This window comes from Setaria italica, chromosome V, assembly GCF_000263155.2.
Source record: "Setaria italica strain Yugu1 chromosome V, Setaria_italica_v2.0, whole genome shotgun sequence".
Lineage (NCBI taxonomy): Eukaryota > Viridiplantae > Streptophyta > Magnoliopsida > Poales > Poaceae > Setaria > Setaria italica.
Genome location: NC_028454.1, coordinates 4,774,846 through 4,787,156, shown reverse-complemented (window position 1 = coordinate 4,787,156; position 12,311 = coordinate 4,774,846). Strand labels below are relative to the sequence as shown.

The 12,311-nt window shown below is 48.8% G+C and overlaps 2 protein-coding genes across 2 annotated transcripts; one reads left to right on the top strand and one right to left on the bottom strand.

The window, feature by feature from the left end:
- Positions 1–1,627: 1,627 nt before the first annotated feature.
- Positions 1,628–3,233, bottom strand: LOC101781098 (omega-hydroxypalmitate O-feruloyl transferase). Its single transcript, XM_004967726.2, has one exon. It carries the CDS (start codon positions 3,189–3,191, stop codon positions 1,761–1,763), a length of 1,431 nt encoding a protein of 476 aa, XP_004967783.1. The 5' UTR covers positions 3,192–3,233; the 3' UTR covers positions 1,628–1,760.
- A 3,192-nt stretch (positions 3,234–6,425) lies between these two features.
- On the top strand, positions 6,426–8,825 carry LOC101780696 (40S ribosomal protein S18). The gene is made up of 4 exons (XM_004967725.4): positions 6,426–6,584; positions 6,671–6,831; positions 7,947–8,135; positions 8,430–8,825. Exons 1-4 carry the CDS (start codon positions 6,582–6,584, stop codon positions 8,533–8,535), a joined length of 459 nt encoding a protein of 152 aa, XP_004967782.1. The 5' UTR covers positions 6,426–6,581; the 3' UTR covers positions 8,536–8,825.
- Positions 8,826–12,311: the final 3,486 nt, after the last annotated feature.

Sequence of the window (12,311 nt, the reverse complement as noted above, 5' to 3'; positions counted from 1 at the left end):
CCACGGTAGGAGCAGAAGAGCCGAAGGCGATAAAGCACACGCCGCTAAAGAAAATAAGAAAAAAAGGGACGGACAGGTAATAAGAAAGGGAAAAAAGAATGGAAGAAAATTGAAAAAAGAAAGGAAAGTGATAAAAAAGAAGTAATAAAAAGACCTTTATCCATTCTTAAAAGACAAAAACGCTCAAGTCATCCCATGTGTATCAAATTCGAACCCAAATGCCAAATAAAACCATGAATCTTAAAAGGGCCATTAAAATTAAATTCTGATCATACCATTATATTTTTTACAATAAAATCTTTGAAATGACATCCCACGCTTAGCTGGATGATATTTTTAGCGAACATTTTTTAATATATGGCATACAATCGAACAAATGAAAAAACATAACGAACAATATATAATAATATATCATGAAAAAAAGTTGAAATCATGAACAGTTACTTGCGTAGGACAAAAGGTAGAAACTGAGCAAAAGGAACAAATAAGTCCACATTCTCCGAACAATCTTTATCTATTAATAAAGTAAGCAAAGTTCTGCCCTCAAACTTTCGTACATCATGTAAAACCGATGAAAAATCGGAGAAAAATAGACTTCTACGATGTGAACCGGGCCCTAGGGTGCAACCCGAGGTAAACCGCGCCCCTGCCCGGTGCCGGTGGTGGAGGCTTTCGGCTGGCCTGAAATGAACCCGACCGATCCTTCGGGTGTTCTCGGCGCCGATGGCAGATGTGGCTTAGGAATTCGAAAGGTTTCTCTGCAGTTTGGATCATCATGTCGTTGTAGTTTTCATCTGCTCTAGCTTTGGAGGTTGTGGATGTTTAGCTGAAACTTGAGATGATAACGCTATGCAACTAGGGTCACACCGATTAGCCGCAACGTGGTGATGCCCATGATTGTTTACCTTGTTCAGACTTCAGATAGTGGATGCTCGTGATGCATCACTAATGCCGTTGCTGCAACTTGATGCTCAGTCGCACGGCGGCGCCGCCGAGTCTGTCGATGGACGATGGGAGGAGCAATGTAAATGGATTAGAGTAGCTATCACCAGTGTGCTTAGGCCTTGTTTAGTTGACCAAATTGGGAGGTGCCAAATTACTGTGCTGGCACTGTAGCACACTGTAGCGTTTCGTTTGTATTTGTGAATTATTGTCCAAACATTGACTAATTAGGCTCAAAAGATTCGTCTCGCAAAGTACAACAAAACTGTGCAATTAGTTTTTAATTTCATCTACATTTAGTACTCCATGCATGTACCGCAAGTTTGATGTGATGGGGAATCTTCTTTTTGCATAGTGCCAAAGTTGGGAGTTGGGGGTGAAGTAAACAAGGGGTTACTCTTTACGTGTCCGAACCAGTGAAGAGTCGAAGACGCACTGCTGTTTTGCAGCGTGCATGTACGTCCTCTCTCTCTCAGATCGGGTACACTTGTGAACTAACGCACACCGTACCTATGGACCATATATAGGGTGTGTTTGGTTGGTTGTATCATTTGATTCATGTATGAAATGATTCAAAATAATAATGATCCTTTTGTTTGGTTGGGTGAATTGGACCAACTCATCCAGGATGAGATCATCCCACTTAATACATTATTCTACTAATTAGAGTGAACCATATGGTACAAGCAAATTGGTTGAACCACCCCATCCAGGATCATCCATGTATGCATCATGTGGTGCATGCAACCAAAACACACCCATAGATTCTCAAACAAGACTTAAACATCACATGACAAGTTCGTGTATCTATCAGAGATTCAGAGCCGGCATCGCTGGACTTGATGAGAAGCTAGCGACAAACCAAGGTACTCCGCCGTCACAGGCCTGAGGACGCGCGGCTCGTCGGCCTCCAGCGCCGCAGCGAGCTCCGGCCACACCAGCGCGTTGACGAACCACGTCCCCTCATCCCCGGGCCGCGAGAACACCTGGACGTACCCCGAGCACAGCCTCGCGGCCGCCGTGGCCGTCGGCACCGCCATCGCGGCGTGGCCGAAGCCGAAGTCCGTGTCGGTCCGGAACGAGGACAGCGTCGTGACGCTCAGGATCGGGCTCCCCACGCCCAGGATCGCCGTCTCCACGTACGCCCGGGTCTTGTGCTCCTCCACCCAGTCCACCAGCTCCTGGAGCCGCTCCTCGTACGGCGCCGGCGCCGCGATCGCCTCCCGCACCATCGCCGCCACGTCCGGCAGCGGCATCCGCAGGACCTCCGCCACGCTCGCCTCCCCGACGGCGTAGGTGATGAAGTTGCCGACGTAGTTGCGCATCGCGGCGCGGCGCTCCGGGTCCGCGATCCTCCTGCGCCCGTCCACCCTCCACCCCATGCGGCAGCGCGCCTCGGCCGTGCCGGCCACGACGCCCGCGAGGGCCTTCCAGAGGTAGGCCGAGACCGCCTGCACGCGCGTCGCGCGCTGGTAGCCATCGTTGCGGCTCGCCGCGCGCCGCAGCCGCTCGATGTCAGAGGCGTCGATGTAGTACAGGCGCTCGACGAAGCTCTGGTTGGCTGTCAGGACGTTGATCTGGTGCTTCGTGTCCAGCGGCGTGAACGCCTCGTCCAGCGTGGCGGAGTAACTCGGCGGCTCGCGAGGACGGAACACGGAGCGGTCGTGGTTCGGCCGGGATCCCGCGGCGAGCGTTTCCCCCGAGCGCGCGAGCTCGGACCAGGCGTTGACGAGGAAGCTCAGGGACTTGCCGTCCAAGAGCACGTGGTGGGTGCACCACGCGACGGTGAAGCCGCCGCAGGCGAACGACACCACCTGCACTGACAGCGGCACGTCCTCGGCGTATGGCAGCTGGAACCTCCGCACGGCGGCACCCACGGCGCCGTAGTCCAGGGTCGCCAGCGCCACGCCGGCCTCCCCCACCACGAGCTCGGCGCCCTGGTTGCCGCAGCGCAGCTCTGGGAGTCCGGAGCCCGGGTCTGTCGCGATGCGGCCGGCGAACGGGAAGAAGTGGTTCAGGAAGGACGACAGGCCGGACTCGAAGGCCGCGACGACGGCGTCGAAGCCGCCGCCGGCGCCGGTGGACGGCTTGGGGTAGATGCAGAACGTGGAAGCCTGTATGGATTGATTGAGGAGGTCGAGGTTGGAGAGGGAGAGGACGTGCGGCTTGATGGAGGAGTCGGAGGCCTTCACCAGGCGCCGGCTGACTACTCGGAGCTGCAAATCGCCGCCGCCATTAACGCTAGCCATTCTTCTTCTTCTTCCTGGTTCCTGCAGGTCAGTAGACAGTAGTAGTGCGTGGCTGCGAGCAGGGCGCGCGCGTCGCCACTTATTATAAGCACAGCACCGGTTGGTGTGGTTGAGAATTCACTTTCATCACCAGGTTTAATGTCGGGGGGCAGTGGAGCTGAATCAAGCCAGCAAGGAGCTGCACATGGTACTCAACAGCAACAAAAAACACAGGTGTGGATACGCTGGAGATGCAAATGCAGTGGCCATTCTAACGAGGAGTGCAGAGCAGACCTCGATTGCATAATTTGCAACAAAAAGAACTCACACCTCTCATCCAAATGTCCGATCCTGAAGATGCCAAAGCCATCCATTAATTTTTGTGGCTCAGTACTGAAAGAGTTTAATATAAGCATGGAACACTATTCTCCTTTTTCCTGCAGGTCAGTAGACCCTAATAGTGCGTAGCTGCGAGCGCCCTGCGCGCGTCGCCCTAAAGTATGGAACCGGTTGGTGTGGCTGAGCATTCACTCTCACCGGATCTAAGGGGTGTTTGGGGGTGTTTGCTTCCTAGAGGTTAAATTTTTTTCCTCAGTCATATCAGATGGTTGATATTAATTAGGAGTATAAATATAGGCTAATTATAAAACTAATTGCATAGATGGAGGCTAATTCGCGAGACGAATCTATTAAGCCTAATTAATTCATGATTTGACAATGTGGTGCTACAGTAACTATTTGCTAATGATAGATTAATTAGGCTTAATAGATTCGTCTCGTGAATTAGCCCAAAGCTTCTACAATTAGTTTTATCATTAGCTCATGTTTAATTCTCCTAATTAGCATCCGAATATTCGATGTGACAAAGACTAAATTTTAGCCCAACAATTCAAATACGCGTTAAAGAAGTCATATATGCATCGTTTCCTTACCAAATCGAGGGAGATGAGAATGACTGTACAAAGCGTCTGGTTGGTGTGGACTGTGGAGTACGAGATATATTTGGGTGAGAGAATGCGATAGAGATTCACTATAGAATATAATGGTTTTCTTAAATCGACAAGCGTTCCACGCATGCTATGCGCGGTTACGTCTTCATCCACTGCACAGTGACAAGCATCAAGCGCCCTGAAGAAGATCGGGAAGCTCCTGGCCTGGTCTTGGTGGCCTGTACGTAGCCTGTAGGCCCTCGCTGGCGCGAGAGCGAAGCTACAGTAAGCTCAGCACGATTGAAATTCAGCCAGACGGACAGAATCTGGAAAAAAAGGAAACGAAAGAAAAAAAAGAGAATAAATTTTCCTGATACATTTTCTTGCTCGTGCTAAGAGCTCCTCTCGATCTCCAAGCAGCGACGCACTCGATCAGGCACACCAGTCGACTACTACAATCCAATCACGAGCAATTCGCAAGAGATGAGGACAACCGTTCCAAATTGTAGTTCGTTTTGATTTTTCTAAGACATACACTATGAATAAAAAAAATTAAAATCACCCACCATTTGGAGCGGAAAAAGTAGTTCAGATCGGCTGTAGACACTCATTCGGGAATGTTGAGGCCGGTTTCCTTTATCAAAAAAAGCACTAGTTCACATAGAGAGCTTGTGGCTTATTTGGAATTTTGGATAAACCAATTTTATCGTAATCTACATGAATCGAAGTGAAAACTAAACTAATTTTCAGTTTAAACTTTTTGATACGTTCTTATTTTTTCGGGCAAAGATATAGCCGTCAGTATCGTCGCATCTTCAAGAGTGTCCAATATATCCAAAATTCTCGTTTTGGGAACTAACGTGATAACCTCTGCACCAACAGGTGCCCAAACCCGCGTCCTATTTTTTCCAAACGCCCAAAAACGCCGGCCTCACGAGCCAAATTTACGGCGCTGCGATCCGTTGCCAATCGCAGATATTTTCTGTCCCGCGTCCACGATTCCCCGTTCGCGCCATCGGTCATCCCAAGCTACGTGAGCCCCGTGCATATGGGTGTGAGTGTCCAGTGCGATCGCCGGTTCCGATGTGAAAGTCAGTGTATAGTTTTATCAAAACTGTCATGTCATCTTTTTAATAAAATAAAACTATCACTCTTTGTGCAAATTTTCATTGCACAGCCTACAACATTTAATTTTTACATTGAGTTATGATCAAACGTGTCATACGATGAAACTATAACATCATCCTCAATTTAAGTTTCATTGGATTTTATGGGACTTGGTAACTATGCCAGCTGAGTTTCATGGGATGAAACTCTCATCTCCTCTCTCCCAGCTGAGTTTCATGGGATGAAACTCTCATCTCCTCTCTCCTTATAATTAGGTTGGTCAGCAAAACTACTGTTATGGCACATGATTTAATGCTCATGAAACCCTATGTTACCCCGTAAAACTCGTTAAGCTCCTAATATAAACATCAAGGTAATAATATAGTATATACGAAACAACACATTGAAATTTAAAATTTATCCAAAGAAATATTACAAGAGCATCTCAAAACTACACTCAAATAATATCCATCCGCAAATAATTTATAATATTAGTGCCTCTTGCAAGGATCAATGGACATGCAATATTAAATCACTAATTCATCATTCATCAAAGCATCCACACATTACCACATATCAATTCGATCGTAATCTACTAGCGTTAGGGATTGTAAGCAAAACTACGGCAAAGGGCGTATACGCTAGGCTGATGGACATGCACGTACCTTCGGTTTGATCCAAATCGGAGGGTCGGAGCCACGGGCGCTGGTACGGCTATCCGGCCATCCAGGCGTTGTCGGACCGCGGACAGGTGCGGCCCGGTCCGAGCACAACGGAGCCGCGCGCACTCGCGGATCCGCCGCCACCCATCTTCTTGCCGATGACCTCGTACCTGACTGAAGGTCGACGAGAAGACCCTGCCGCTCTCCTTCCTTGCCGAGGTGTAGGTGAGAAACTCGTGCGCAAGGCCGCCCCCGGCCCAGCGCCGCCGCCACTTCGGGGCTTCGCCGCCAACCGCTAGAGAGCAGGAGGAACTCGACGCTTCCTCAATTTGTTAGGGCTACGGCGGTGAGTCGATCGGTGACGCGCGCAGCAGGCGCAGGAGATCCCGGGGTGAAAAAGGAAAAAGGAGGAAAAATCCTGTTCAATGGGCTCAATGTTGTTAACGTCCCCGTTCCGGCCCAACCTGAAACGAAAGAGTCCGTTAAGCCCACTGGACCCACTCCCCTCGATTCCACTCCGCATCCATCCTAGCCGTCGATCCGCGGCCCCTAGGGTTACTTCCACGCGCTCCCACTCCCAACTATAAAGCTCTCCCCGCTACGACGCCGCCGCCCCCGAGAGGAGAAACCCTACCCCGCGCCGCCGCACCCCCTCGCCGCCGCCGCTTCCTCGAATTCCGGCGCGTGCCCGAGCTCCGCCAGCCGCTGCCGCCATGGTAAGCTACTATCTCCTTCGCGGCCGCGTTGAGCCGTCACAGGGTCGGTGGTTTAGTCTGACGCGCGGTCGGGGTTGGTTTTGCAGTCGCTGATCGCGGGGGAGGACTTCCAGCACATCCTGCGTCTGCTCAACACCAACGTGGATGGCAAGCAGAAGATCATGTTCGCGCTCACCTCCATCAAGGGTGTCGGCCGCCGCTTCTCCAACATCGTCTGCAAGAAGGCCGACATTGACATGAACAAGCGGTGAGTTGTAAATGGCTTTTGTCGTTGGTTCATGTAGCGGAAGTCTTTGGATCATGGCGGTAAGGTGTGCTGTGGGTCCGTTGGTGATTATACCAAGTTTAAATTGTGTAGGTTTGAGTAACAAGTCATTTGGGTTAGAATTTGGGTCTAGAGACTAGTCTCTTTTTTATATGGTAGCTTTTGACAATAAGATCCTGTTTGATACTATTTATGAGGAATAATTGCTGCTGTGTGAGTGATTGAATGTCTGCTGTTGGGCAGATGAATATATTCATAGGTTGATAATTTGGTGCTAGATGATAATTCCCTTCACCAAAGTTACTACTTGTTAGTTTAGCACAACTAATTTGCCAACTTAACTGCTGTACTTTGAAGAGTAGGTCATTGTGAAACTAAAGTTTCTTTCCAACTTAACAAGTCGATTAAAACCATTGCTAACTTTATAGTGTCGTATACATGTGGCAGCAGTGCTTTCATTGGAGGTACTGAAAGTTCTTCACACTGTAGCTCTATAATCTTCAGTTAGTTGTGAACAATGTTTGTTCACATTCACTTCTATTCAATGGAGAAACATGACCAGGAAACTGTTCAATGTGTTTTGTTATCCAGAATTTCGGTTTGTTTTGTTTTCAGGTCTAGTTTGGCAAAAAATGCACTTAAATTTTGAATTTGAAAGATAAATTGACAAATTGTAAATAGTATCAGTTTTCTTTCTTTTGTTTTGTTCTCTGAGGTGATCAGTGCAGTTAATCTAAGAAACTGTGGCTTCTAATGGATCGATTTGGTTTTCCCCTGGGCAAGCTTGGCAGCAGTAGATATATTTATCTACTGATTGTTCACTAGTAGTAGCAGTCATCAGCTCAGCAGCTATTGTTAGTTAGATTCTCTGAATGCTATTTGAGAAAATGTAGTCAAGTGATTGGAAAATGTTTTTCTTGAAGAATACCTTCTGTCTATGACATTAACCATTGCATAAGTCTTGGCATTTTGCAACATTTCTAGTTTGCTCAGGTTTTGATGTACGATCAATTTATCCATGTGTGATGTTAGCTGATTGTGTCAGTAGGTTGTTACTCTTAATCCAGTTCAGCTCTGACAATTATATTTTTGTGCAGGGCTGGTGAGCTGTCCCCAGATGAGCTTGAGCGCCTCATGACCGTGGTTGCCAACCCCCGCCAGTTCAAGGTCCCTGACTGGTTCCTCAACAGGAAGAAGGACTACAAGGATGGTAGGTTCTCCCAGGTAGTTTCCAACGCCCTTGACATGAAGCTCAGGGATGACCTTGAGAGGCTGAAAAAGATCAGGTGTGTCTCGTGAAACATCTTTTGTGTATGTTGCTTTGCATTCACACAGATTCATCATCACGGCATTGTCAGAGATACTAGCTGCATTTTTTTCTACTTTAAAGTTGCTGAGATAATTCCTTTGGTTGTAGCTAGTCGTGTAATTCTGATGAAAAGCCTATTCATTTGTGTTCTAAACCTCCAGCTATTTTTTGCACGGAATATGCTCACCTATGATTTATATACCTAAGTTCTGTTGCAGTTCTCATTATATGATGACTGTCTTGTAACAAAAAAACCCCTTGTGTTATCCAGGAACCACCGTGGGCTGCGTCACTACTGGGGCCTGCGTGTCCGTGGACAGCACACCAAGACCACCGGAAGGCGTGGAAAGACTGTCGGTGTGTCGAAGAAGAGATAAACCCCATGTCGTGGCACGCCGTATTGTCCTAGCTTGTGTCTTAAGTATCCAAACCTTTGTGCTGTGTTCTACTCGAGGATGTTTATCCCTAGGATAGATGATGAGCTGTTTGGGTTCATGAAATACTTGTAGCAACTCTTTTGGCGCCCGTGTTCCAAGCGTGGATTGAATTCAGTGTTATGTTCTGTTTCGTCTTGTTCCAAACTTCCAATTTTGTGAGGATTCTGAAGCTGGTGATGGTTTTGTGGTTGGAAAACGTAAGAGCTCGATCAAAGTTTGTGTTTGTAATACCTTTAGTGATGTAAACCGCTCAAACAAGCACTTGTAACACCTGTCTCTAAGTCAGAGTATATAGTAATATCGTTTGAGTTAGTGCCGTTTGCTCCTGCCTGAGCAAATCGAGCAAATCGTTGTAGGCATCTGTGAGACCGCACCAACCAAATGTGGCCAAAATTTGGATGGGCGACCGCACCGCCGCCATTGCCGTAGCCGGGGATGGTCCTCCTGCACCAGCACAGCAGCTTGCTCTTCCTCCTCCCCTCCCTCTGTTTCCCTTCCACGCCGCCGTCGTGGCTGCAGCCTGCAGACAGCGTCGTGGGGCCAAGCGGCGTCGGGGCTTGCGGCTGACGCCGTCGAGGGCCTCCAGCATGCCGCGTCGGAGCCTTGGAGGACACAGGGGCTTACCAGGTGCCGGCGCCATGGGCTTGCGCGGCTGGGGCGTCGGGGAGTCGCGGCACGGGCGGATTTCTTTTTCAGCATCGTTTCCTTTGCTAACCAATGTTTTGTAAGGCTACAAAAGCATATTGGAGCATAGAAACTAGTAAGCAACAATGTGGCATGGCTGGGGTAAGCCATAAATTAGTAAGTTGGAAGCTCTCACTTATAGCTATGGTCTGGGTTTGATTTTGTAACATAAAATGCGCAAGGAAAGAGGACAACAAGAAGTTTCATTACACTGCGACTACTCAACATCAGTCAGCGGTATCAAACAAGTAAAATTTACCAACATAATCAGGTGCCACCAGGCTTCAGTGAAAGAGTGACTTCACCCATCCCAGAATTCCATCCAAAAAACACTACAGTAGTTAGCAAATGGATTGATTTTAGGGAAAACACTACAGTAGTTAGCAAATGGATTGATTTTAGGGAAAAGTTCGATTTTCAACCTCCAAGTATAGCATAAGTCTGATTTGCAACCCACAACTACAAAACCTGATAAGAAGGCCCATCCAACTGTCAAAACCAAGAAAATTTTGCCCTTTGAGTGGTTCCGAGGGTGGTTTTACATTTTCTAGAAATTTAAAAAGTTTTGATTTAATAAAAAATTATAAACTAATTCATTTCAAATCCAAAAAATATGAAGTTGGTAAAAAAAAATTCTAAAAATGTAGGCTATTTGTTGATACTCTATTTAAAAATATGAAGTTGGTACCAAATATTTTCAAAAAATATGAAGTTGGTACCACAAGTTTTCTAAAAATGTACCAGCAGGCGCGGAGGCAGAGGGCCACCTCGTCATCTTGGCACTCCAAGAATCGACATGATCAACAACCTCGGTCGTGGAAAGGCTCTGGCCAACATGAACTCCTGGCGCACGATTAGCAGCTACGACCTTCGTGTGTTGTCTGGGTTGCAACTTTTACAGGCTTGTGCTGCTGCAGCAGTGCGTGCACGTATTTCCTCTGTAGGAAATCCCAAGGCATGCTTGATGCTTGGCAAAAGAAAAGCACCAAGGGCTCAGTTTTAAGTGTGTGTGTGAGAGAGAGAGAGAATTGGATCAAGCTCTCGTCAGTCATCACAAGTGCAAAAAAATTGTACATGTCAAAACGCATCCAATGAACAAACCAACAACAGATCCACCTAGAACTGAACCAATCAAGGGAAGCCGATATCTGCTCCCTGCCTCCCCGTACATCTCAATCTCCAATTTTGATGATGTTGCTGAATTTGCAGCAGCAAGAGCATCAGTAGGAGCTGTTATATATTAGGGCAAGATATCCTTTATTAAAAAAATATATTAGGGCAAGATATCATCACTTAGCTAACACTCGTTGGCTCGTTGCTACTGCAGAGCAAATGACAGAAATCCATGACAACAAGCAACTCAATCCGGGGGAAGTTCCCCTGTTCCATCGATAGGCATAGTTAGAGTGAGTCTTATTTCTCAAAGAATAACTCTCCCGTCCCAAATTGTAGGTCATTTTAACTTTTCTAGATTCATAGATAATTGTATGCACCTAATAGCTCTGTGTACACGGAATGAACTAACTCGAATTTTCAGGCGGCTGACGTTACATACAGCTTTTTTTCTTTAGAAACGTGTCCATTTCATCGTAGCACATTGAGTAGCAAAGCCTGCTATACAAACGGTCAGCACGGCCGCCCGGTTACGGTTAGTGGTTAGCAAAAACTCCTTCATGGAGTGCTCAAAGATTGGAGTGTGTCTCATGAATAATAAATAATAAAAAAGAGTCTTCTCGCAGTGAAAAAGGTATGTGCACGGGAAAAAAAAAGTTGGATGTAAAAAAAAACAGCTCGTCCAAAATAAGATCGGCCCGTTTTGCTCGATCGAATCCGGCCTAGAGTCTAGTAGTGGGCCTATGTTAGGCCCAATTCGGCGTCTTATTATTTTGTTTTCATCTTCCTTTCCGACAGGTTCAAGTTCAAGTGTGTGTGGCCCAGCTGGTGCCTGGCAATGACATCGGTATTCCTATCCGTGGCTTCAAACGTTTTAAGATTCGTGCGCCAGCTGCACACCTTATCCGTCCTTCTCTCTTCCTCTCCTCTTCCTTCTCTCTCGCGCCGCCGCTGAGTCCCTCACGCCGCCGCCTCCTCCCGCGCCGTTGAGGAGTCCAGTTCGGTGGAGCGGGCGGGAGGTGGGGGGAGCGGCCGGCAGCGAGGTCGCCGCCGGGCGGGGTGGTGGTAGAGGTCGGCGGGGTTAGGGTTTCGGAGTTTCGGGGCTTCCATGGCCGGCGGCCCTAGAGGAGAAGGTTGGCGGCGGCGGCGGCCCAGAGGTGATGGTGGTTCGACTGGCGGCGGAGGCGAGGCGGAGTGGGAGCGGGCAGGCCGGACAGCCGGTGGGCGGTGACCGGCGGCGGGTACGAGGAAGGCCACGAGGTTAGGAAGGGCGAGGTGGACGGCGGGGGCGGCAAGTGGAGGATCCCGGACGCGAGGTAGAAGAAGCTGGGCGTTCATGGATCCTTGACGGGCCTAAGCCATCCACACAGAAGCCATATATGAGCTCCCTAATGACACGCCGGCCCGGGGCGCGCGTGCTGAGACTAGTGTCGTCGCGCATGCAGATCAGTCATGGCGCAGGATCACTGCTCACCGATGCCATGCCGTGCTGCTGCGCCGTGGGCCCGTGGTAGTACGCTCGCCGTACACTACAGGCAGAGGGCGCGGTAACGACTAGAACGCGGCGTGCCGTCGCTTTCACGGCGGCCGGAAAAGGCGTGCTCACCGTACGGTGAATCGGTGATGTGGTGGCTCGTACGTACGCAAAGGATGAGGGCCGGGCAGCGGCATCATCAAATTGCACACCCTGCACTGCACGCACAAAGCTGGTTGGTTGGTTATATTGATCGATGGAACAGTTGAGATGACGATGAAGTCTCGCGATCGCATTCCGTCCCCAGCCATTAGAGCTGTAAGCCTGTAACGTGCCCAAGCACCGAAGAAGCACGTACGCCACGTACAGTAGGCAGTAGCCGGCCCACATCCCCGCCCGTTTAATTCCAAGCGAGAGATCCCGGGGCGATATGATCCAGCAGGCA

Coding starts and splice junctions, on each gene's coding strand:
- LOC101780696 (XM_004967725.4), top strand. Junction 6,832..7,946: donor GACATTGACATGAACAAGCG/GTGAGTTGTAAA, acceptor ATTTTTGTGCAG/GGCTGGTGAGCTGTCCCCAG. Junction 8,136..8,429: donor GAGAGGCTGAAAAAGATCAG/GTGTGTCTCGTG, acceptor TGTGTTATCCAG/GAACCACCGTGGGCTGCGTC.
- LOC101781098 (XM_004967726.2), bottom strand. CDS start 3,191: ATGGCTAGCGTTAATGGCGGCGGCGATTTGCAGCTCCGAGTAGTCAGC.